General features: G+C 42.4%; 1 protein-coding gene across 1 annotated transcript; it reads right to left on the bottom strand.

The window, feature by feature from the left end:
- Positions 1-2,905: 2,905 nt before the first annotated feature.
- On the bottom strand, positions 2,906-25,893 carry gatad2ab (GATA zinc finger domain containing 2Ab). The gene is made up of 11 exons (XM_054602338.1): positions 25,694-25,893; positions 10,772-11,080; positions 7,171-7,294; positions 6,946-7,077; positions 6,710-6,781; positions 6,378-6,494; positions 6,059-6,259; positions 4,562-4,811; positions 4,077-4,471; positions 3,747-3,969; positions 2,906-3,409 (listed from the first exon to the last, which is right to left on the bottom strand). Exons 2-11 carry the CDS (start codon positions 11,065-11,067, stop codon positions 3,276-3,278), a joined length of 1,944 nt encoding a protein of 647 aa, XP_054458313.1. The 5' UTR covers positions 11,068-11,080; positions 25,694-25,893; the 3' UTR covers positions 2,906-3,275.
- Between the last annotated feature and the right edge of the window lie 1,475 nt (positions 25,894-27,368).

The raw sequence follows: 27,368 nt of genomic DNA on the forward strand, positions 1-27,368 counted from the left end.
TGCTAAAGCTCCGATTCCTGAAGTTTCATCTCCTGGAGCTGTTGCGTTCTCTCCTCCTGGCGTAGTAGTTTCCTGGTGGCTGGGAGGAAGAACGGGAAAATACTTTGGATTTAATTCAGTAGACAAACAATAAAAACACACATGGGCCCAACAGCATCTGGTAAGCGGTAAAACAGCACAATATATATGCCAACGTCACACATGAAGGTCATAGGATAGCAGTGTTACTTTGACCAGATCGCAGTGTCAGCAGTTTGGTTGGATTTTGCGTATTATTGCCCTGCTGTAACGTAGCAGTTGGCTTTTTCATTTTTATAACTTATGCCTATGAATGTATATTGTAAAGACCCAGTAGTATAGATGAAATGCTGTCTGGAGCATGTGTACAAATTACACAGTACCCCTTTAAAACATTATGAATGAACAGGCAACCCGACCATGAAAGAGGGGTTAAAATTAGTTTTATTATTATTTGATAGAGCAGAAAAAAAAAATCCAAATAAAACAACAAAACAAACAAACACTTCTCATACATTGTTTTTCTTTTCCTTTCGGGGGCCACACTGCATTGTTCTTTTTTTTTTTATTTATTTTTTTTTTCCACGCAGAGCCCCGACCCCCAAAACAAAACGGAATGGTGATATTGTTAAAAACAGCAGCAGGCAGTAGTCAGGACAGCACAGGGTTACACTTAGCAGGGCACAGAAATGAAGGGGGCTCGTTCCAGATCGCTTATTATGCATCCACAAGACGCAGGGTGGAGGGGGGGGTAGTGGGGGGGGCGGCTTTTGTTCGCCTGTCGGGAATGTACAGACAACCTGGAAGATTTCCGACGCTACTTTGAGACAGAAATACAAAAAAAAAAAAAAAAAGAAAAAAAAAAAAACTTGAGCAATTTTAAATTAAACTTTTTATGCTTGTATTTCTATCAGCAATGCACAGACTGCATTGTTGCACCCGTCCTAAATGAAACCCCCAAACGTACAGTGATGAAGCCCCAGCACAGAGGGGACGAACGTCTAAAGCTGATGCCCTTGTTACAGAATGCAGCGCACCTTCTTTAAAAGTATGGATCCTGATAATAATGAGAGAGCGAAAAAAGAGTGCGCGCTGGATACAGGAAAACGGATCCATTAGATTATCACAACACGGATGAATTATGAATTCAAAAAAGTGAGGCAACAGGGCAGCAAGACTCCAGGTTTTTGTGATTACAAAGTGACGAGAAAATCATCATCACCGTTGTTTCAATGTGAAAACGACTTCTTAAAAATGGAAAGATACAGGATTATTGAGGGGGAGAGAACTGCTGGGATGGTCAGAATCTTTTGTCAAATTTTTTTGAACACATTGCTTGTATCCAGAATTTGAGCTATGCACAAACATTTCACCCGTTTTTAACTGCTTAAAATCAACACGTCAACACACTTTCCATCAGAAACGTCTGAGGCAAGTCATTGCCGAGGTGTAGGGTTAAAAATCTGGACCACCCCAGAGACAGAAATCAAAGACAGCACGTTGTTAATAAAATAACTCCATGAGCAACTAGGATTCCCCGGTTTAATGGAGGACATATTGTACTTCACTAGCTTATCCTGTGCTGCTGCAACCTGATTAAAAAAATGCTCATGTGAAAGGCATAGATCTATTCAAAAAGGACCTGACATAAACCATACACACCTTAATGTTAAAGACTAAGAAGTTCCATGTCATTTGTTTGCTATAGGGTTGTTGTTGTTGTTTTTTTGCATAACTACATTCTGAAAGCTGTCCAGCTTCTCTAAAGACCAATCGTAAGGTGAGTGGGAGCCACTGGACGCACAAGAGAGAGAGAGAGAGAGAGAGAGAGTTTAAAGTGGAGATCCATTCAAACTTAGGGGCGTAAGCGTATATCTTTACTAACATGACCCTATAAATAAACCCAGAGACAGTTTGTCTATAGAAGAAAAATAATGCACCACAATCTATGACTAAAAGCAAAAAAAAAAAAAAAAAACAATGTCAAAAATATGACATTCCTTACACCCCCCCCCCCCCCCCCCCCCACACCAGATATTCATATCCAGAGAGGGTTCAAATAAACTAGACACCTTCTAGCAGAAGGGATTCCATTTGGGCTCCACTAGTTCTTTGGAAGTTTTTTTTTTTGTACTTTTCTTTTTTTTTTCTCTTCTTTATTTTTTTTTTTTTTTTTTTTTTTTTATTTTTACAATATTCAATACGAATAGTCCTCCAAACATACGCTCCTGTGTGTCTTTACATGAGTTAGTGAAACCTTAATCTTTACTCTTCCTCTTCATCTTAGAAAAAACAAAGTATTTAAAAGTAGGCCACGACATGGAACCCAGCAGATGTAAAACCACCTCAACAGTAACATTAGCCTGTAAATTCAGACCTCGACAAGAGGCCACTTCCAAAGTAATCAGGGAGCACAATATTCCAAACACAGTATATGACTTACAGATGAAAAGACAAAAAAATCCTAACATTCAGCCATACAAAATGATCCAACACACATGGACTCCTCTACTGTACACGCCGCGGGTTAGAGAGAAGAGGAAGTCTGTGTGCAGATAGAGATCATTTTAAGTCCTTTTCTTTTTTTTTCTCTCTCCATTTTATTCGTTTTTGCAAAGCTGAAGCAGTTATTATTTCGTGGATGGTCCTCGAAAGCTCAACCACAATCCCCCGTGGGCGAGGTCTTCAGTTAAGTTCGGTTCCGGCCGCCACACGGCGACTGAGTCTGACCGGCTCAGACTGGAGAGGGGAAGGACGTAAGGCGAAGATTTCAATGTGTGTAATGGCGATTATTCATCTTGTTTTTCCCCAGCCTAATCCAGAGGCAGGGGAGCTCGGGGGTTATTGTTGGTGGAACACCAGTTCAACCAGTTCACAGGGAGGGAGGGAGGGAGGGAGGGAGGGAGGGAGAGGCCACATCGCCGGAGAAGTTCGTAAAATTGTACAATCCCGTGTAAACCCCAACCCTCACAAAAAAGGTACCCGGATTTATATTCCTTCTTCTGAATCTCAGAATCTCGAGCTGTCGCAGCACAACTCCACTTGAAGGACTCGGGGGGCAGAAATATCTGAGGAAGAGCTGAAGGAACAAAAACAAAAACCCCCCAAAAAAACTAGGCTGATTCTCCCAGAGCCAGAGTCCGTAGAAAGGATTAGAGTGATCATGAGAATGGCTGTTATTGATATTAAGAGGGGGTAATAGTTATGATGTCAGTAGTGGGGTGGGGGGTGGGGGTGGGGGGAGGGGTAAGATTGCATTATTTCCATGTGTTGGCTGCTTGGGAGATCGAACGGGAGGGAATCATGTCCAGCAGGTACTCTCGCTGGCGCTCGACAGCAGAGGTGGTCTTATGGGCAGACAGGCTGGGGTTCACGTAGGCCATGGTCACACCTGTCAGGAAAAAAACACATCGGGGGTCAATGAAGTGGAGGTCCAGCTGTTTGACATTTATTCTATGATGAAATATAAGATGAATTGAGAAGGAAGATGGGAAAAAAAGGAAGAAGGAGTTGGCATTGAGCAAGAAATATTTTGATGTTTTGAATGACTTATTTAAATTCTATTTGAGGATAGAAAAGAAAATGTCAACGATGCATTAATTCTACAATTAAAGAGCAAAGATTGTAGGAAAGAGAGCGACAGTGCCAGAGAGGGATCCTCCTCCTTACAAGCGAGGATTTCCCCAAAGAGGAGCAGAAAGCGAGAGCGTCCTCGCTCTGATCTCTACCTGGGTTTCCTCCGGTCTGCTTCCTCCAGGCGGCCACGTTGCCCTGGTTGCTGCTGCCGGCGCTGACCTTCCCCCCCTGCTGCAGCGGGCGTGCCGCGGCGTGCTTTCCCGCCCTGCTGCCCAGCGCCGCCGCCGCCATCGCGCTCTGCAGCTGAGAGGAGGAGGTGAACGAGTGGGCCATGCTGCGAGCGCTCATCGACTGGATGTTGTGTGACATATGACTCTGTGCGGAGAGACAAAGTGCGTTGGGTTAATTAACATGCAAATGCTTCTAAACTTTTCAACCCAGCGTTGGTCCATCGACAACACAACCGAAAGGCAAACGCTGACCTGCTTAACGGAGTGGTGTGCAGACACAGATCTGTGCTGCATGGCAGCCCTGACGTGCTTGTACTGCTGGGACACCAGCACCTCACTCTTGGACATTGAGGAAGAGGAGGTGGATTTAGAGACGGTGGAGGAAGACGAAGAGGCCGCCGCCTGCTGGAGGATACGCTGCTCGATCTCCTGCTCCTGTTGGAGCGCCTTCACAAAGGCCGCCTTCAGCCGGTTGGTGTGCTCGGCCTTCAGGGCCTTCTTCTGATTGGACGACATGCATTGGTCACAGAGGATGGTCCCGGCCTTCTCCTTTCTCCAGCGGGAGGTAAAGTCTGTCTTACACTGGGCGCAGGTGTATGGCTCTTTGGGAATGGAGCTGGCAATGGCAGCAGCTGGGCCCAGATTACCTGTTAGGAAAACAGAGAGCTTCTTTAGACACGACGTAAACATGAATATTACACCATATCTACTATTGTAAAGTACAAAGATCTACACACCCCTGCCGTGCATCTCCAGAAGCTTTTGCACCACCTCCTCCAGCCCCAACAAGTAGATGAATTCATTATTGGCTGCTGAAGGCAGGAAGTTGAACTCCGGAGCGGGAGGTTTAGGTGGAGGGATCTCCAGCAGCGTCTTCTCCAGCTGCTTGCGTAGAGCCAGCTTGGCAGCCGCCTGCCGGCTGGCGGGGGAATCATTGATGTTGGAGTTGGGCGACAATGAAGAGCCTTTGAGGCTGGTTGGAGAGGCCTGGACACAAACACAACAGAAACCACTTCAGCAACGACTCCTGAGGCAGAGGCTTCACATGAGGATCCAGGCTCGGATCCACATTCAACAGGATATTGGTCGACCACGGTAACGGTCCTCTCTCACAGATTGATATTCATTTATGCAAAAGCTTTTATGAATTTGCGCTACTTTCAGTCTCGCTCTTTTTCTCTTGCTTTCTCTTTGCTTCACCGCATTGTTGTTGTGTATCAAAACATACTAGCTAATTTTGGGTTATTGTGGTTTAATAAATGTAATTTATGGTGCTGTTAGAATTCTGCTAGGCAGCCCCGTTAACACAGGTGTTTGTGGGAGAGTAAACAGGTTTTGACTAAAGTGAATATGTAGTTTTTTTTAAACAGCAACAATCAAGATTGAACCCTTTTTCATTACATTTTTACTTTTTGACTAAGATAATTATAGAGACGAGGACAAAGCCCTGTGTTTCTTGCTGTCTGTGTGTTAGAGAGATGATGAGAAGTCTTTTGCAAACAATGTCGCAGTAGGTTATAATAATGAATGTCAACGTTATGAAGGAAGCTTCAAACTGTTTGGTAGAGACCTAGGTAACCCTAACTCCAGCGGGAAAGTTGTCCGCTCTCGTTAGCAAAAATGATGCAAACGCACTTATTTGGGTTTAAACCAAACGACAAAGGAAAGACAGAGAACAATGACCAAGTGATTAGTAAACTGTGCAATAAAAAAAGACACAAATCTCTGCTCTCATCTTAAAACTCACAATCAGACAGAGAACTAAACATTTATTTTTCCAATCAACACTTGAAATGATGAAGGAACCTGCAAATGACAAGGTAGTAGAACATGTAAAACCATACTTTGGTGTTTTTATTTTTACCTCTTTACTTAAGATTTCATTAAACTTTTTTTTTTTTCCTTTGGACAGCATTTACCAAAACACTGGCAGTCAGTGTAAAAAGACACTTTGCCACATATGCACTTCCAGTCCTGGATATTCATATCTATGTGCGTCTCTGTCTTCAGAGCGTTTTTCGATGATCATTTTGTCTATCATTTTTCTTAGAACAAAATAGTCAGGAGGGGAATTTCCATATTTCCCAACCCTATGATGATCTCACTGTTATGGCTAACCATATGCATGAGAGCTAACAGCCTAGCAATAGAGTGAAAAGGAACATGTTCCTATTGTTTATTATGCAAACCTTTCTCCAGATGAGTGCGTTATGTTTGTAGGTTTGCATCTTCACCTGAGGGATGTTGACCATGATATTACTGTTGGCCACGTTAGCCACCCGGATGAGTCCCTGCTGAATGATCCTCTGGCCCTGGATCTGGACATTGGGCACAGAAGCCCTGGGAGCCAGCAGGAGCGGCGGGGGTCCTGAACCGCTGTGCTGATGCTGCTGCTGCCGTAGACTGGCTATCTGCTGGGGAGTCACTGCGATAGGCTGATGGGAGGACAGACACAGAGGCAAAGTAGGAGGTTAACAAAGAGCTCTTCACACCTAAACTTTTTCAGATGAGTACACTTCAAATGTGGGCGTTTTCAGAGCCCCTCACACTGACCTGTGCCCCTCTGACCAGCGGCGGCATCACAATCTGAGAGTTGTGTTTGGACGGCATGTGTTGCCCGCCCCGCACCAACGGGGGAGGGATCACCGTGCCTGAGCTTCGACCTGTCACCTGTAAACGCAACACAAAAAAAAAAAAAAAAAGCTTCTTTTTAACATCGAGCTTTTGATTTTGATTGATGCGAAAGCCTCTGAAAGAACAACCCTGCACTTGTGTTGCTCGGCATTCCACTTTGTACGAGGTACAAGGTGGAATTGTATCGTGTATCACGCCAGGCTTTTCGATACAAGCTGTGGCAGGAGGATCTATCAAAATGTGGTAACTACCTGGAGGGGTCCTTTGCTTGATGTGATGCTACCTCTCACCAGAGGAGGGGGAGTGGCTACAGAGCCGCTCGACTAGACAGAAACAAGACAAGGCATTAGTACAAAAAGTTACATGTATTTGAAAAAATGTCTTGCTTTATTAATAGCAGTCATTTGTTCATAAAACCTGCTGATGCATCCATCAAGTCCTACAATATGTAAAAGACAAACTCTCATCTTCTGTTTGTTTTTTTTACCTTCTGCACATTGCTCTCCTTCTGGATCTGGCTCTGTCGTAGCTTCTTGAGCAGCACCAGTTTGGCCTCTTGGAGTCTCAATTCCTCCTTCAGCTGTTTGATGATGCGCTCCCTCTCCTCAGGAGAACTCTTCTAAAAGACACCAGATAAAAATAGCAGACTTAGCAGACCATACACGTACAATAATACTGTGTCGAATGCAGAGTCTAAACGCTGTTTTCTCACCATAAGTTTATCGGTGTCAGTCTTGGTGAAGCAGTGGCCATTCATGAGAGGACTGGATGGCTCATTGTCCGACAACACAATCACGTCATCTGGCGACTGTGGCTGCCGGTCACTCTTAACGTCACTGAGGGGAGAAAACAACTACATTGAGGATGTGTTTCATCATTTAACATTGCTTTTTCTATTTCAGTCCGGAAATACTGCAGTTACCATGAACTGCAACCAACTTGTGGTTTTGTCTCACATCCAGTAGATGGCAGTATATAATAACGACTCCATCGTCCCTGGTGTGGTGCAAATGTGTACTGGGACACACAAGAAGACAAGAACCAAGAGATCAATAATGGAGTAATGGCGGCGGGGGAAGATCGCTACAGCCCATTATCTCCAGCCAAAGGTAACGCCAACAAACAAACATCCGGCTCTCTCTGGCCTCCAACAGACACGGCAAAGTCAGTCACCAACAACACGCAAACAAGGGGCAACTTAAATGCATTTTTGTTTTTACAGGACGAAAAATGCTTAAAGCTTTTTGATAAAATGTTACGTGGCTTTTCCTGAGGACTCAGGAGAACAAAGGGCGACTAGTGGCGAGCTATGTGTGCATCAATCTGGGGAGGTGTGGAGATTAGAGGTAAAGGGTGGTTGTAATTTTACAGCTCGTGGGCCGTGGCGGAGGAATAAATCTACCTCCATCACGGTCGGGGATCCCGTCAGGTCGTTTGGGTCGGTGTGTAAGAAAAATAGAAATGTGAGTGGTCAGGAGAACTGAGTGGAGGATGAGGTAAGGTAGAGTGGGTGATATATGACAGAATTGAAGAAGTAGAGGTTTGGGCCATAATGTGAAGTTATGCATGCAAACATGCAGTCAAGTTATATAATTGTTTTGGGCGCTGTCGAGCGTGAGGCTTCGGGGCTTGTGAGCTTAGGCCCGGTTTACCACCCAGACAGGGCCTCACCCCTCCCCTACCTCCGCGGTGAGGCCTGTGGCCTAGCCCGATCGGCACAGCCTGGGCCTCGGCTCGGCCCTCCCTCCCAGCTGCCGACAACCAGAGTCACAAGCTGAGCAGAGCGGAGGTTCGCCGGAGACACTGGAGAGGGTGACAGTGAGGGGGGGGGGGGAGGGGAATACATGGCCAGGAGCCAACCTATTGTGTACACTCTCTCTCTCTCTCACTCAGTCACTCACTCAGTCAGTCACTACTTCACACACACACACACACCCCTCCCCCATCCTTGCTTACTTGTTCATCTTTTATACTCCAACTCACCGACTCGGTTCTTTGGCACTTTTTGCACGCTCCTGACACATTTCTCTGCGAGCCTCTCCTTCCTCACAACAGCTCGCCTCAACACAGATTGCACGTTTGGTTAAAAAAAAAAAAAAAAAAAAAAAAAAGGTCAACTATATGCCCTTAACCATGTTTAGCAGCGTGAGCAATCGCAACACAAACAGCAACAAACCGTTACTGTCTTTTTAAATTCGCCCAGCTGCTTAGAACACAACCAAACCCACCAACACTGCCACTTCCTGGAACGTACATCCTTGATACGTTCCTTTTAGAGTTGTATTATCACGTTATCATATCATTTATCATGTCGTTTACACTACGCAGGAACAACTCGTGTCCCTCGCTACCTGATCCGCACTGCATATGTGCAAACAAGTACTATACACTTGTGGTTGACACTCTAGTGAATCCTATTTTTCCCCAGAAGAAGCTACATTGTGAACATCAAATCCATGTTGAAATCGGCAGGAGGAGAGCCAGTTAACCTCGGCATCAAAATCCAGCGTGGCTAAACAAAAAGACATGTTCCCGATACCATAAAAAAAACATGGTATCTGAACATCTCTCACTTCATTCAAATTCAGAAAGCGCTGAAGCCTGAACAGGCAGCAATTTGTTTGCCTCCCCGGTCCTCCTGTTTACATTCCTTCCATATGACATGAGAAACTTAGTCAGACACGAGCAGCATCAGAGAGGAATGAAGAGCTTTGTCATCTTTCACCAGCACAAAAACTCGGGAGGCGTCCCAGTGCTTCGACTGGCTTGGCCTCCTCTGCCGGAAAAACGACAGGGACTAGCTTGTGATGGTGGCCTCTATAGAACGGCTTACACAAGCATCACAACACACAGCGGCTCGGTTACGTAACGTCCAGAATTTCTGCAGGCCTCGGCCTTCCCCAATCACCAGCTTCCCACTGACCCCGCTGTAGGATCTGCTGAATCAGTCGTTATGGAGGTGCAGTGGTATTCTCCGTTTCAAAATGCAACGCCACACTTGGGAGATATTTTTAAACTACGTAAGCCTCTTCAATGAAATAGCCGGGCTATAAATAAGCCAACAGGCCTGCAAAAGAGTATTCAAACCTTGACGTATTTATTTCAATGTATACAAAGCATGCAAACTACCATAGAAGGAAAGGAAGTAAGGCTTCTGCTAAGTGACTCTTTTTACACATGAACCTATTCAAACCCAATTATGCAAATTGGCTTTGCCTTAGATTGTGTTGACGGTTTTACAAAATGTGCGCTCAAAAAACCGAGTCTTCTGCAAACAACAATAAGTGAATCACCTCTGCAGTGAGTAAGCACTCAAACACATGCTGAGGGTTGAACCGGGGTCAAAGGTGACAGCACAAAGGGGGCCGACACACCCGGAGCTGAATCACCCTCTCTGTTTCCACTTTGACTGCAATCACATCAGAGTGTGCATCTATCGGCCCTACCAAACACGTCACGTGACATCAGGCATTTCTCTGCGTGGTCATGTGACTATCCCACCTCTCACCTCCCCCCCTCCTTCCTCCAACTGCTCCTTCCAATGTGGAAACCATGGCAACGGCCAGTTGGAACCAGTTTGTGACACGTAGCCTTCATTTTGTGTGAAGCGTGTGGCAGAGTTCAGGTGCCGCTGTGGAAGTAAAATGGAGCCCGGGGGCCTCAAACTTTTTTTCAAAATGGGGTCAGGCTGCCGACGACCACACAGCGACTTCCTGTACGGCTCCTGTCAAGACCACTTGCTGGTGCAAAGTTGAGAGAGAAACCCGAAACTCCCGTAGACGCGTCTCTACGACCCAACCGTGCAGTGTGCGTGCAAGCGTGAAATCTAAGGCGTGCAGCACATAAATAATCCTTAAGAAGTTTTCAAACAGACTTAATTTTGTCCTGCTCGCCACTCACATCCCCTTTTAACCCGTATGATGGAACATCAGTTAAGCATAACCAAACAGAAGAACAGCAGCAAACCACTCTTTGCATCTTATACCCCTTACGGATATACACCATTCAGTGAGGAAATGATTGTGTATTTTTACCAGCTGGAAATACTTACAAAGGGTTTTTATTGTGTGTATTGTGGGCCTCAGACTCTGCAGCCCAGCGTACAGGAATAGATGCAACGCTTTAAGGTTACAGCATTCCTTTCAGTGTTGTTCACAGACTAATTCCTGTGACAGTAGAACGTAAACTGAGCAACGATTATGTTCCTTAAGAGCAACAAGCTCACTGTGAATCACTGCTGATGTGAAGAGTTCAAAAGCACCAAAACATCTCGGTGACTCAGTCAAACCCTGTGATCTCTTCCCTCCTCTCACCTTTTGGATTTGCTCATGTCGACGGGTTCGTCTCCGGTCTGCACCTCCACCTTGATGGTGGCCTTCACCTCCCCGGCTTTCAGGATGCTTGCGGTCACCTTTGCGGCGTGCTCGCTCTTCAGCTTGGCGCCCTCGGCTCCGGATCCTTCAACGTCCATGGGAGCCGCGTCTCCGTCGCCTTTCTCCAGCTTTACCCGTTTGCTGTCCATGTCCTCCAGGGGCTCCGGGGGAGCGCCATGGTCCTTCTCCAGAGCCCGCTTCTGGCTGCGCGTTTGACGCACGGCCTCCTCTGACATGGCTGCTCTCACCCTGGAGAGAGAGGGAGGACGGTTGGATACAGTTACAGACTGTGTAAACACGATTATGAAGACTGGAAACAAACAAGTTGGGGCTATGCATGGATTCAAACTAGACAGCAGGGCACCGGTTTGGATGGCAGATAGATATAGATTTAGGTTCACCATTACTGTAGGAAAACACAGCTTCATTATAGTCGATGTTATAGTAACGTGTGCAAAAAGTGTTGTTTTCACCAGGGCGACTCTGAAACTGAATATTAATTTTTTATGCTTTACACTTCTGTGCAGGTTTTAACGAGTGTCGGGTGTCATATCCTCTCGTAGATCCGCCTCTTGCCTTTTACCAATGAAGTGTGTTTCCATAACAACCGTATAGTGATATGTAAATGTTGTGCTATTACAAAAAGGTCAAGAAGGCAATAAATTAGATACAGTTTTAACTTTCACTTCACGAAGAAAACACCCATCTTCCACGGTCTCTTCATCTAGACATCAGTAGAGCAGGTAATGCTAATTTGTGTTAGCAGCCCCGATGTGAATAGTCGTGAACACATGCAGCCACTTTCCCAATAAGTCTGCACCGCATCACTCAGTTTAGCTGGGAGGTTGTCAGCTGTGTGTCTTCCTTCCACACTCTGTCAGAGTTTCCGCCATTGAGACTCTGCCAGAGGTTAATCTGGCTGAGGTAAGATAAGGACCTACTGTGTCTGCTGTACACAATGTGGAGCGTCCATTGAGCAATAGAGAAACTGCTACAAAGCTACAGAGTGACTGAGGAAGCTAAAAAGACATCTACGACATCACACCGGTGAAGATGCCATTTAAAAGGGTTTAAAATGGACAGACAGATCAACACCTAATATTTAATGTGAATATAACGGTCTTCCCATTTCAAGTACTTTCGGATCACATTTTATTCCACCCATTGCCATCATATTAAACCGAGGGACTAAGGTTGCGTAACCGAACCTTCACGGTTGTGTGATTATATGAAATGTGAAGTAGAAGCAGCGCCACCGTTAAAGAATGAAAATAAAGACATTACATTACAGCAAAGCGACTTACAATAAGTGTATTCAACATAGGTATTCAAGAGAACTACTAGTCACCAGAAGTCATAAGTGCATCTCCTTTCTTAAACAAGCGTCTAAGAGCATAAACCAGAGCAAAAGTACAGAAACAAACTAATACGAATACAATAAGTGCAACAAACTAATACGAATACAATAAGTGCTAAGTGGAAGGCTCAGGGTAGTACTTCTTGAAGAAAGAGACGTCCAAAATGTGTTTGTTTCACCCAGACATCCACTGGATTTACAAAACAATCCCGTCTAGTCAGTCCATCTATTTCAAGTAACCTCGGGAAATAATCCTCCTTAAAACAGTATTGTTTTTGGATTCATGTACGTGGACATGCCACTACCAGCGCCCCAGATGCTGACCCAAATCTCACTCAGTACAGTAACAGCAGAGGATAGAGAGACCCACTTGGATTTCTGGGTAAAACCTATTACACAGCAGAAAAAAATAGCACTCGCACAAAGCCAACCGATGTAGGACAGGCACTCAATATGGGACAGGCTGACTCTCCTGAATAACCATTTTATAACGGTTATAAAAATGTGATGCGTAGAAACATTTTCGCATTAAGATGAGCGCACAAAAAATAAAAATCTCATATTGTAGCCTGGGTGATGATCCGGCCCGAAAAAAAAAAAGGCAAATGTACACATACACCACGTTGTGCATCATGATTCAGAGAGCTGACTCAAGGTCTTCTTCGTCCCACGTGACATCATCACAGCGCCACATGACCTTATCCCAGGATTCCATGAGAAACATAAAGCGCTTCAACCGACAAACTGGTTCAGACTGGTCTCCGATTGAGAGAAGGCTCCAGGTTTAACCCCTGGAGAGACAGAGTGGCAGAAGGGAGGGAGGGAGACGGGGGAGGCCGTAGGCACATCCCATTCCGAGAGGAAAGGAGGAGGAGAAGAGGACGCCGTCATTGTCGGACATTCCAAAATGTCTTCCAGAGAACATGGGGGCGGACGTACGACTGGCATGACTAACTTCTGTTGCAATCAGGAGTCAGCAGCCGCTGACGGGCATAACAATCTTGACACCCACCTTAAATGATATTTAGCCTTCTTAAAAAAAAATGTATCTAGAGTTTTTTTTTTCTGCCATCTTTTAAGGCTTATAATAATAATAATAATAACTTTATTTATATAGCACCTTTTAAAAACAAGGTTTACAAAGTGCTTTGACAGACCAGCCAGCAAGACAGTGCATAAGAAACAAAATGAAATAACAAGTGACAATCAAATAAACAAACAAAATAAACAAAATAAATAAAAAAATAAATAAAATAAATAAAATAAATAAAATAAATAAAATAAATAAAATAAATAAAATAAATAAAAAATAAAATCAAGTGATAATGGTAAAGTATAGTAAACAAATATAAGATAAAATACCAAGACCAAATGAAAATGAACCAATAAAACGACGACATCACATAAAAGCCAATCTATAAATTAAAAAGCCAAAAGAAAGGTCATAAGGATCTAGTGTATACAACAACTCTCACCACCGTCGTCTGTAGAGCAAAGCATCGAGAGACAACTGCAAAGCAAGATGGGAAAATGAAACTGCTTTTCAGCAATTTCTGCAACTTGCTGTCTGCACTAAGGTAGCGGTTTGTTCCAACAGTACACATCTGTGAATTCAGTCAAGTTCTTGAGATAAGACACAGGCCTCCCTGACAAATTGCAAGATGTTGAGCTAAGAGATGCCAATTCTAAAAACATCCAAAATAAAGACACCACACAACATTCAGGTCTGTGTTTGCTTATGAGCGCATGGAGCATAAAACGCTCTCTCTCCTCTGGGTCACAACAAGGACAGATGTGCCCTGCTGTACCATCCCTGGACACAAAGGCTATCTATCCGATAGAGATGACGGCGGGTGGTTACGTCTGCATACCCGTATACACACACACACTGCTCTAGAAACCACACTTCACCCTGTAAGATTGTGGGGGGAAAAAAAGAGGCTGCGCTGCTAACGGTGTGGCAGTGAACCGTGTCGGGCACTAAACGGCTGTAACCCCTTCGGGACGGCGATCAGATCTGCACGTTACTAGGACGGCTGCGGTTGCTAGTTTCAGGTCTGGAGACACGTGGCTTTCCTTTTGTCCCAGAAGAGATGGATGGAATCACGGCCCCTGACGATTCATGTGCTGAATGCACTGCTGCTAAGCAACGCGGGTGGAAACCAAACGAAATTGTTGTGCATGTATAGGTTGTGATTATGAGCGCTATGTGCACACTTGAGTCTGACCCAGGGAGATGTGTGTGTGTGTGTGTGTGTGTGTGTGTGTGTGTGTGTGTGTGTGTGTGTGTGTGTGTGTGTGTGTGTACCAGTTCTTCTTATTGTTGCATCACACTTCATCTCACTGGGCCTTTAGAGAATTTTTTTTATTTTTTATTCAGCGCCTTGATTTCTATAAAAAGAGCCCTGAAGGCCTTGTTGTGTGACAGGAGGTCCTTCACAAACCTCCAGGTTATCTGAGACTCTCTGGTCTGTTAAACTGTAAATCCATCCGATTCAGTGCCGCAGGGCCATATTGCTTTAATACGAGCTACTATAGCCGTCATTGTGTGTCAAAAGGAAGTGGTTGTGGTTTCGCATCCAAGCTTTTTAATGCAGTGGGTGGATTTAGGCTCAGACCTGGGGGTGAAGTTACAGTTCAAGCTTACATAAACCAAATTTGATTGAAATTAAAACATCAGGAATTTGTATTCTATGGCCAGGCAATCAGCTGAGAAAAAAAGATCCTTAATCAGTGCTAGTTGCATTCCTGCCAGTTCCATCCATCCATCCATCCTGCATGTAAAACCGTAAGAAACCGACAATACAATCTCACAAACAAGTCAGACTTGTCCGTCAGGAAGTCCACCGGGAGCTACAGCTAACCCAAACCTTGCTGCCCGGCACTCAAGCACTCAGAGTAGCAGTGCTGCCTGTTAATGTCCACAACAGTTGATCAGAGTTCCACTCCGGTATCCATTTCATACCATCAAACCTGCCAGCCTCGTCACATTACGGTTCTTTGATTTACACGATACGCATGGCCCAAGCACCTGAGGCCAGGGGTCAGATAACAGGAATAAAAAAAATAAAAATGCCAACTCACTTTGGCATTAGGTTCATAAATGATTTTCTCCCGACAGACACGGTAATCATTTCCTGTTGATTTTTGTATGTGCGTCACATCTTATCTGCTTCCAGTTTTAGGGAGGATATTCAAGCACCTCGAGTTCAAAAAGGCTGAACTCTTGAGTGGATGCATCAGCAAAAGAATCTGCATAATGTTGGTGACGCATTGAACAAATATTCTCCACGGATGGGCGTTCAACAATAACTTTTAACCGGGGTTGCCAGGCAGGAAACCAGGAAATCAGTTTTTGGTTGCTGAAACTGAAAATATGGTTGCCATTTTTTAGTCACCTTATGTTTGGAGTAAATAAGAGGCTATGCAGTTGAATGTCATCTTAATAATGAAAATGTGATGTCATGTGAATGTTGTGCATGCTTTTTCCATCCAGCTCAAAGATGGCGGCACACTTTGTTTGGGTTCATCAGGATACATTTTCACATTTGTTTTTGATATTGATGAGTAAATATTACAGGACGTCCAGCATTGTCTGGTTCCGGTTGTTAAATAATCACTAATGCAACAAATGTTTAAAAACAAAATATCTATTTGGGGTGCACGTTTTGGTGTTTGCTGTCCCTATTTTTTTTTTTATGTTAAAAAGTGGTTGCCACCTAATCAAGATTCATCCCGTCGACATACAAATGCAATTACCACATTACAAAAGCAACCAAAATGGCGAGAGGATGAGAAAGAGGGAGTAGGAGAAGGCAGCGAGTGATTAGTGATCTCTGTCTGTTCCTCTCAGGAGACTTTGGAGGAGGAGTACATGCATGTCCCTCTCCTTTTCTTCAGAACAATAAGGCCTAAGGGCAAAGCAGACTTTACATCAAAACAAAAAAGATGGAGGGGGGTTTCTACTGCCCATTCAAATGAAATACTTCAGGTTTGTACCAAGCCGTTTCATTTCCTACACAGTAACCGCCTCAAAGCAGGCCTGCGTCAAAATCAATACACTTAATACATTTCGAGGCTGTATATGTTAACATTAGGTCTTTTTAAAATAAAGGTGTACGCAGAGAAATCTCCCAACCCCAAAGTGTGTAGCGCAGAAGGATAAGATGCACTTGCCTGAAAGAAAATGGAAATCTTGTGACCTCTTCTGACACTACAGGTTTTATTGCATTGTGTCCGGTAGTTCATAGAGAGCAGATCAATGGCGGAGGCTCATCCCCTCGAGGTAGAACGCTAGCCTCTCATCTCCAACCCTGTAATGATCTCCCCACTGGGACCGGACCCAGCCAGCCAACACATTAACAGCCATTTTGAAGAAAAAAAAACTGCATTCAACTGCGTCCTTGGGGTTCACTGACAGGGGAAACAACAATTATGTTGTCCAATAAAAAAGCAATACAAGTATGGATTATTATTGCCCAATAAAAGAGAGCAGAGCGACAACGCCTTTTTTTCTTGTGTGGCTAAGGGAAACTGGCCCGTTGTAATATTGAATTAGCTCTAACTGCCAATTTGTCTACTAGCATATAAGAAAAGGCAATGTTTTTTGTTTTTTTTAATTCGGTGTGATTATTTACCACTCATCGCCATAAAAAGGTTACTTCTACTGCTTTGATTACGTCGTATCCTACTTATAAAACATGTTTTTCAATTACAAAATCATTTCAGGCTATCACAGAGCAAAGCTTTTTTTCCCCCTCTGGGATATCGTCTAATTAGAAGATAAATAAAATCTGACTACCTATGCTAATCTGCGCTCACCAAAAACTAGGAGTGGGGGCAGGGACCCAGCTGAGGTGGTGCCATAGTTGGGGGAGGGTTGAAGGGTGCCGAGCGCATGTCGTTAGCTGAGCCATAATCTAACTGTACCCAAGTGAAAAATACTCTTCCTTGTCTTCTCTCTCGCTCACTTGCTCGCTCCTTCGTCCTTCCCTTTACCCCTCCCTGCCTCAAACACTCTTCCTCCTCCTCCTCAGTTGTTCTGTTGTAGGCTCGGCCAGTGTGTGTGTGTGTGTGTGTGTGTGTGTGTGTGTGTGTGTGTGTGTGTGTGTGTGTGTGTGTGTGCTCCTACTGGTTGTGTCCCGAACGCCAAGGGTTAAGCCCCTGCCATTTTAACGCCACTGACAGATCAGACCATTAGGGTGTTACCTAACAAAATGGAAGCCTTTAACCCTGAATCTGCCAGGCTGCCTCTCTGTGTGTGTGTGTGTGTGTGTGTGTGTGTGTGTGTGTGTGTGTGTGTGTGTGTGTGTGTGTGTGTGTGTGTGTGTGTGTGTGTGTGTGTGTGTGTGTGTGAGTGAGCGAGAGAGAGCCAGAGCCAGAGCCCGAGCCACACAGAGTGTATGTATGTGTGCGCATGTCTCCACCTGGATTCTCCCTCAGCAACGTGACAACGACAACAGCAGTCCAGGAAGTGCAAACGAGGCTTTTGTACGCGAGCACTCAGGAATGCGTGACCATACAGCCACATTAAAAGTGTGTGGCTATGGTTGTGTTTTTTAGAAAACACAGATCTACTTGTTAACGTACCGTTGTAACATCGAGAACCAACTAGAGGTGGAGCGTTGCACAAAATTCACGGTTCGGTTTGTCCCTCGAGTCGGGGTCACGGTTCGGTTTCAGGTGCAACGGGGAAAGCAAAATTTGTAACCGAAAACTTTTTCCCCCCATTTATTTTGAAAATGTTAACGTTCAACAATGGTTTATTGGCCATAATTCTTACTGTAACAGTAACAGCCAGGCACTCGGATCCTGGTGTACTGTCAATAACAAATATATATCATAAATGTCTGTAATTTTAAAGGCCGATGATAATTCCTGAACTGCAGTTTGCAGACAGAACACAACTTAGTAAAATGCACATTGTAACTCCATATCATCTACGGTAGCATATAAGCAGTGGTAATCACTCTTATAGTTAGTTTTTACTTTGGCCCGGTCTGAATCTGCAGTGAGAGGAGAACTGTGCGGACAAGAACATGCCGTCCAGGCTTTTTGTGTCTCGTTCCCCAAATTGACACATGACGTCGTAAATTAACCCCAAATATTCCCAACGTGGTCCAGTACCAACTGGGCCAACTGACTAGCATGCTACGGGGCTGTGACAGCTGATCGGCAGCTTACAGTCTTTAACTGGAGCGCTGCCAAAGCCAGTTCCAGTTAACTCAGAATGTTTCTGTTTCGTGTGTGCAAGTAAAAGACATAAACAGCTGTTTGGGTCACATGGCATTCAGAAAGGATGTTGCATGGCCTTAGAAATAACGCACAAATAAAAAAAGGACACATCGTTCCGACATCTCTGCAGGAGTTTGGCAAGCCTGCATAGACAAACGTGTGCACTGCATACAATCCTTTGGTGGTATTTCCAGTAATTGAACGGATTATAATTTCCTGACCATCAAATGACATAAAGTATGTCTAGATTATGACGTTCTTAAGCACCTTAAAATCCCAAGTCAACCGTCCCTAGTAGTTTCCAGCCTCAAATCACTGGATTCATTGTCGACCACAGATGTTTACTAGCTATAATAAAAAGGAAGGGCAAAATGTTTTCAAAAAACCCTAGACAGGGATAATCTCCAATTTCAACCAAATTGCTTCCAAATGGTTACTCCATAATCCCATAAAACCAGAAGCCCGTACCCACAGGCACACTGGAGGGCCAGGACACTGGCACACTGCTATCAGATTACAATTCTCAGAAATGGATGGTAACAGGAAGTGAACAGAGTAGGAAGAGAGAAAAAAAAAAAGAAAAAAAGAGCTTATAAGGGTGCAAGGATACTGTTTACCAGACAGGACAACTAGGAGCCATAGGATCATAGAAGAACACAACTGGGTAATGTGGGCCGCATTCCACATATACTTGATTTAAGTTGGAAATCATTACTTTCAGGAGATCCTCTTCAGTAATTGTTCAAATGCAGAGAAAAAAACCTTCTGTTTAGACTTCAGATATGTGAAATTCATCAAAAAAACACAAACATTTCAGGAGCACAGACTAGTAGTAATTTAATATTTACTTGCTGCAAATTAAAGCTCAGGTAGACAGGTCTATTTTTGGCACTATTGCCCAAAAATTCCATAATAATCTTTCAGCATATTGTAATTCCTATGGTATGCCAGAGTAGGCATTTTTATGCAAACGGAAAAATAAAGTAAAAAAAATTGAAAATTAAGTTTGTCCCCTGCAGCTCACCTGTCTCTGTCCTAAGCCCCTCCCAGAAAAACAAGCACTTTTCATCCTTCATACAGTCACCTGTACCAGTTTCTAGTCTTTCATTTCAAATCATCTTGATCATGACTGGGATCCCGTCGCCCTTATTAAGAAGCGCCGCCATGATAATCAATGCCAAATAGTGATAACTGTTCAAACTAGCAAGCCTTTTTTTTTTTTAAACCAGCATCACTAATGCTTGCACCTGTTAAAAACTATGATCCATGTCCTACGTCTATTGGAGGATTCACCCACATTCATTGAAGAAACAATAATGCTATTTAACCAGGAATAAAAGAGAATCTTTGGCACAAGTTGAACCTTTTTTTTAAGGTCAAACCCAAAACCCTCATTGGGTGTGGTTGTTGAGTGTCTGATGTACTTGTTACCACACGTAACGATGATGTCATGTCTGTGTAATTACATTAATATGTTCTTGAACACAATTCCTGCATTTTAAAGTTCTTCTTCACTTATTGAAATCCAAAAGAACAACTCTTCACATTCGGTATTCATTCTATTCACCGCACATTTAAAAAGAAAATAAGTCACTTATAAAAGACCAGCAGGAGCACATGCCAGGAGAAGAGGTTCCATTCAAACAAAATTATGATTGGCGTGTTAACTGCATGCCAAATGAATCAGAGGATACTATTACAATTTGCCTCCCAAGTTACCAGAAAATCGGTTGCTGCATTTATTTTTTAAAGTCCTGCACAGTGCTAACTCCACATATCTGTTTAATCTGAATATTCTTTGGTTTGCTGTTCTTTATCAAGGAAGAAACCACAAACTTTTTTTACAGTGACATTTCAGATCTCAAGTTTCACTTTCAAGCCCCAAACTTCCACTTATTTGAACTGCTTCAGGTGCAACAAGAAACAGTAACTGAAGGTCCAAAGCATTTCTTAGAAGCGTAAAACAAATGATACCAGCCATCATCCTCCTGCTGGTCTAAAATATGGACACCAAAAAAAAAAAAGAAATCAAACCCAATTTGTAACCGAAGTCATTTCCTCCAAAGGCTGCATGATATGAAACCGACTATGGACTCAACTGATTTGGGGCAGTGGGAATGACTTTTCCTACGTAGAGTAACGTGGCGGACAACAATCAATAAAGTTTGTTGAACACCTCACAGCACCTTGGCTCAAAGACTACTATTCCAGGACATTTTTTTTTTACCGTTGTTCATCTCGCCTGACACTATAAACTTCACCCGATTCTTCGCCCTGGCCCGGTCTAACGCACAACAATACACCATTTTACAGATGACGTCATCGAAAACATGTGCGTACAAGTTGGGAAACGAAACCAGCATTTTTTTTGCACAGCCATCCACAAGACTTAGCAAGCTTTAAACGTTGAATTTAAAACTTTCACCAGCATCAAACTGTTATGTTCAACGAGTGGTGACTCTCAGCCAAATGGGTCCGTGGTTGTTCGTAGTAACTTTTATACGAATATGCATTTAAAAACTGATTGACTGATTTTACAAAGACGTGCACGGAGCAGACACAGATCTGGAAAGCCAATTTGTTTAGCGTGCATTCACGATCTTTGGTGGCAATTGCGTAGCTTGACAAGCTATTGCACTCCAGCGTACTTCCATGACAAACTGAGTGCGTACGCCGAGGAACGTCATCATTGCTTACAAACTGTAAAAAAGGGTCTATAGCTGTGATTTTACAAACACGATCTGTGTCTACTGCTGAACACTTTCTACTCAAGAAACCGATTACTTTGCTAATCATAACCTGGGGTAAGTCAGTGTAGTTAACCCTTGTTTTGATGACTTTGAGGTCAGGCATGACAGTGCACGGATACACGTGCACACGATCCACACAAAACAGCCGCGTGGCACCGAGTCGGGCAGGGCCGTTTGTCCCCTCTTGGAGAGATGCCTTGATGCTGCATGTATACAAGTTGTCCATCTGCTTGTTTGCTGCACTGAGAGTTGCCATGTCAGCACTGGCAACACGGTGGAAGCAATTGTTACAGGCAAATAAAAAAATAAAGAAATGTATATTCAACAACATGCAAATTAGTTTGTTTTACATCAGATCAGATGTATTTTTGGGCAATACTGTTCATGTGGGCTGTGACACAATAATTATAGTGGAATCAGAATTTAAAAAATATATAGCTGGAGAAGTGCCCAGTCAGACAGAGACAAGTATGTGGCTGTTTAGTGGCTTAGGTTAGCCCCTGGTAATGCATGTTACTGTAGCCTATGTGTTGAATGAATATGCCATACAGCTACGCATATCTTTTATGCATTTAAGTGTTGATTAAATATGTCAGGATGGGAAAACATTGTAAACCAGCTTCTTGTGCTGGGAGGGAGAGAGAGCGCCCAATACCTGCCAAAAAATACTTGTGGCAGCTGGCCTGGTGATTTTTGTACATGCTGAGTTCTGTTTTTGTCCGATGCCTTTTCTACTCTATTAACCACTGTGAAATGAAAACTGAGAATTTAGCGCATTCTCTTTTTTCACCTGTCACTTTTTTTCTCTGTGTAGTCTTCTCATACACTACACGTTGTTTAAAAAATGTTTTTATCCCACTCCTCATGAAAACTGTGCCTCTACAGGCAAGGTAGAGCTAAGTATGCGGGGCAATCTCAAATACCACTGCTTACTATTTATTCAAGGGCCAATTCATTGTAAGCCATATGTGCCAGCTGGTCAACAGGTGGATATTTACAGAAAGAATACCAGAAGTCTTCCACATTGATGCGTGTTCAGTCTGAAACAGGGGGGGGGGGATTTCATTAGGCATTTGACACACAAATAGCAAAGCTACTGTCGAGTTGAAAAGTATCGAGGGGGCGTATCGTGGAGGCTAGAAGATGGTTTTAACTCAAATATGTTGGTTTGTAGTGAACCTACAATTTGATATGGTTAGAATCATTAATGAAAATATTCAACTCATCACTCCACACATGCCTCTCAGTGTCTCAGACAGGTTGGTCATACAGTAAACACGCATGCTTGAGTCAATATGAAGTCCAACAGGATAAACAAGAAACCGTTCAGTCAGCCAAACCTGGGAGAAGTGCTTCCCTCCAGCTCCATGAATCGCCCCGAGGCCTTTTGGGTGGGACACTGTGGCCGACGAAACTACTCCTGTCCTCTGGCATTTGATGCAACAGATGGCGAAACTGACAGAGTTAGAAGATTGTAAACGGGCACGCCTCTTCATACCTGTCTGATCTCCTTAAACATCCTGTGCTCTCTGCTTTCAAAATAAAAGGGTTACCGTCTGTCCCCAGAGTCAAACAGAAGTCAACGAGGATATTGTAAAACCTTCCGAAAGCCACTGCATCTCTCTAACCCTCTGTTTGTTTTTGTCCCACAAGAATAGCACAAGCTGAAGAGCTCTCTCTCTCTCTCTCTCTCTCATGTCTGTCACTTTCAAACCTTTAGGAAAAGTGAGTAATTCAATATGGTGCTAGGAAATTAGCTCAGTGCAGCATTCAGTAAACAAGACAACCGTCACAAAACTAAAGCAAAAGTACAACCTGAACCACCGTCTACTCGACAAGGGGTCATTTTTCGCTTGCAGCAGCATATTTCACCTTTGCATCTTTTTGATTCACAACAAGTCATTTCCACCGTTTCAATGAACCTAAGAATCCTAAATCACTATTTCCCTGAGGACACCACTACATCTTTATTAGGATCTTAAAAACTAAAGAACAAGAACTACGGTCTCTCGACTATCATCGACAATAGCTGGTCGATTTTAGAGAGACTTTGTGGTTACCCCAGCATTTCCTGTTCACACTTTCATGATGACTGGGCTACCTTAACTGCTGTGCTAAAAATGTCTCCCACAGTGAGCTACACAGATAAGATTATTACAACACCACAGACAGACCTGGATGGAAACAATTACAATTACTGTGGAGTATTATTAGAATAGGACAGAATTTTATCTGTCAAATTCATAAATTGTATTTAAATTGTGATAACAAAACACAACGTTGTGAATAAATCTAAATATTTCGAAAACTAACATTACTATATACTATATATATATACACACTACATACTTCACATTTATAACCGGTGCTCAACATATGGACAGAGCTGCACAAATTGTAACTCAGCAAAACTGTCAAAAACTCTTGCTGCTAGATTAAATTCCAGAAGGAAGGATCTACGAATTTGATAAATAAATATATAATACAAGCATAATAAACTTAACAATGGCAACAACGAGCAAGGTGCCTTTGAGTCTGTGGGACACGAGCAAAAAAAACACCTAGTGGGAGATGGAAAATACAGATGTATTATCCAAACGTTTCAGTCTTGATACAGCAGAATAAAGAGCGGATCTCAAGTCATGGCTGTCCGCTCGGATCACTCGCAGGAGGCTTTTTCATAAGAGGCACCCGTCCTCGGGCTAATCCAAGGCCCATCATAAAATGCAAAGTGACATGTGTCCCCCATCACCAGCCAAGGGTGCCAACTGTCCACTTGCTCTGAAAAGGGGGGGCACTTGTGCAGCAGAGGTAGGGACATAAACACTCCTGTGTGTGTCATCCTAAACACACCTCAAAGACAGGTGAATAGAAAACTGACTTGAAGCAACAACAACAACAACAACATGATCCCAGGTGCATAGCTAGCCTGCTGTAGATGCTCAGACTGACTATAAAAAAAAGAATCACCATAATGAGTCATTACAATTCAGATAGGTCATATACATTGAATGTGTTGTATCTCTGTTATGCTGTTCATTCTGTACACATGACATCTATTGCTTTCTGTCCTGGGAGAATGATCCCTCCTCTGTCTCTCTCCCATAGGTTTCTCCCTATTAAAGGGATTGTTTTTTTATAGGAGAGTTTTTCCTGTGAATGTGAGGGTTCTGGGACAGAGGATGTCACATGTGCTCTGGTTTATGCTCTTAGATGCTTGTTTAAGAAAGGAGATGCACTTATGACTTCTGGTAACTAGCAGTTCTCTTGAATACCTATGTTGAATACACTTATTGTAGGTCGCTTTGGATAAAAGCATCTGCTAAATGACTGTAATGTACAGATTGTAAAAGCCCTCTGAGGCACATTTGTAATTTGTGATTCTGGGCTATATAAAATAAACTGAATTCATATATATATATATCTCACAATAAACATGAAAGTATCATATGACACGCATGCCCTTTAAATGCATGCCTTCAACCGGAAATGAACAGTATAGTGGGTGTAGAGCAAGACACCTCATTTACATACACACACATGTTGTAAACATTGGTATTCTGGTGTAAAAGCACAGTAGATGTGTAGGTTGTGTGATGGCTGGACACTGGACACACACACACACACACACACACACACACACACACACACACAGTCCACCATTACACCTCCACAACAACAAACAAAAAGATTAATAATCATAATAAAGTGGTGATTATAACTGTTATAATGCCCCCTGATCTCACTCCCCCCCCCCAAAAAAAAAATACCCCCCTCTCTATTAACAACATTAACAACAACAACAACAACAAGCTAGCCCCATGCTAATGTTAACTTGCCAACAACAACTTGTCCATCTGTCCGTGTGTGGCTAACTACGGCGAGCTAACAGGACTAATTGTGGTCATAAAAGAAACAAAACAAAAATAAAGTTTGTTTCTCCCTGAACACGTGGGTGGGACACACACACACACACACACACACACACACACACACACACACACACACACACAGTCCTGTACATGTGAGTGTGGGACACTGGGAGATTTAAGCTTCAGATGGCTTCCAGAATAGCGACACACGACAGACAATGAGCCCGACCCTCATCTCTCCAGCAGAGCCGCTAGTGCTAGCATGCTAACGCTAAAGCTAACGCTAAAGCTAACGCTAAAGCTAATGCTAACTCCCTGAATGTATCCACAAATAAATCACGCGTTCATTACAAACACCACTGTTTTAATCACTGGGGTTTGTAGCTGTATTAAGAGCTAATATAAGTACTAATTACATCATGTTAAAATAATGGTGCATCCCCTTAAAATATAAGTTTGCCGGGGGGGAAGTTTGTTGACTTTTTTTTTTTTTTTTTTTTTTTTTTAGCGTGTAGCCGAGCTAATGCTAATGCTAATGCTAACGCCGAAAGAGAAACTTCACTCATCTCTCGTGGTCATTTTAATTGATTTAATTAATATTTTTACACTATTGCATTCGTTGGTTTGATACCGTGAAATGTTGACTTACGAAGTCTAGGAGGAGCTTGACCGAGTTTTCCCCCCTTTTCGTGGATTTTCCCGATGTTTGGTGTTTAGTGTTGAGCGGTGTGAAAAAAAGAATCCCGGGGATCCCCTCTCCTCTGTCCGCGGCCGCTCCGGAGCAGAACGTAGCGACGCACCGCGGGCGGCGTCATGCTGCGTTCACACACGGCTCGGAAAAAAAGTTCTGATGAGACAGAAAGGGGAAATGCTGGAAGTAGATGGAAATATAGGAAGGGAGAGTAAAAATAACTATTTAATGAGCTGAATTTAGAGAGTAGCCTATATATATATATATATATATATATATATATATATATATATATATATATATATATATGTGCAGTACCAGTCAAAAAGTTTGGACACCTTCTCATTCAACTACTTGTTTGGTACTGTATATATATATATATATATATATATATATATATATATATATATATATGTGTGCAGTACCAGTCAAAAGTTTGGACACACCTTCTCATTCAACGACTTGTTTGGTACTGTATATATATATATATATATATATATATATATATATATATATATATATATATATATATATATATATATATATATATATATATATATATATATGTGCAGTATCAGTCAAAAGTTTGGACACACCTTCTCATTCAACTACTTTGAAGAATCTAAAATATAAAACATATTCTGGTTTGTTGAGCATTAGTTTCTTTACCACATAATTCCATATGTGTAAAGAAAGAAAGAAAAAAAAACATTGAATTAGAAGGTGTGTCCAAACTTTTGACTGGTACTGTATATATATATATATTTTTATACATAGGAAGGGAGAGTAATACCAACTATTTAATGAGTTGAATTTAAAGAGTAGCCTATATATATATTTATATATATATATATTTTATATATATATATGTGCAGTACCAGTCAAAAGTTTGGACACACCTTCTCATTCAACGACTTGTTTGGTACTGTATATATATATATTTTTTTATATATAGGAAGGGAGAGTAAAAACAAAAACGGGGACAAGACAACTTTTTAATGAGCTAAATTTAAAGAGTAGCCTATATATATATATATATATATATATATATATATATATATATATATATATGTGCAGTACCAGTCAAAAGTTTGGACACACCTTCTCATTCAACGACTTGTTTGGTACTGTATATATATATATTATTTTTATATATAGGAAGGGAGAGTAAAAACAACTATTTAATGAGTTGAATTTAAAGAGTAGCCTATATATATATTTATATATATGTATATATATATATATATTTATACCAATATTAATCTACAATGTATATATATATGAATATCCAAACTTTTGATTGGTATATATATATATATTTTTTATATATATAGGAAGTTTGGTAAACACAAAATTTGGACAAGACAACTTTCATTCAATGACTTGTTTGGTACTATATATATATATATATTTTTTATATATTTGGAGTCAAAAACACCTTCTCATTCAACGACTTGTTTGGTACTTATATATATATATTTTATTTATATATATATGTGCAGTACCAGTCAAAAGTTTGGACACACCTTCTCATTCAATGACTTGTTTGGTACTGTATATATATAATTTTCTTTATATATAGGAAGGGAGAGTAAAAACAAAATCAGGGACAAGACAACTTTTTAATGAGCTA

Source organism: Anoplopoma fimbria, chromosome 8 (genome assembly GCF_027596085.1).
Source record: "Anoplopoma fimbria isolate UVic2021 breed Golden Eagle Sablefish chromosome 8, Afim_UVic_2022, whole genome shotgun sequence".
Lineage (NCBI taxonomy): Eukaryota > Metazoa > Chordata > Actinopteri > Perciformes > Anoplopomatidae > Anoplopoma > Anoplopoma fimbria.

What these genes read in the sequence shown, in the direction of transcription:
- gatad2ab (XM_054602338.1), bottom strand. Translation starts at nt 11,067, where the DNA reads ATGTCAGAGGAGGCCGTGCGTCAAACGCGCAGCCAGAAGCGGGCTCTG. An exon ending in CTGACACCGATAAACTTATG is followed by an intron (nt 7,078 to 7,170) that starts GTGAGAAAACAG and finishes GGTGTCTTTTAG; the next exon opens with AAGAGTTCTCCTGAGGAGAG. An exon ending in GCAGACCGGAGGAAACCCAG is followed by an intron (nt 3,410 to 3,746) that starts GTAGAGATCAGA and finishes TTTTCCTGACAG; the next exon opens with GTGTGACCATGGCCTACGTG.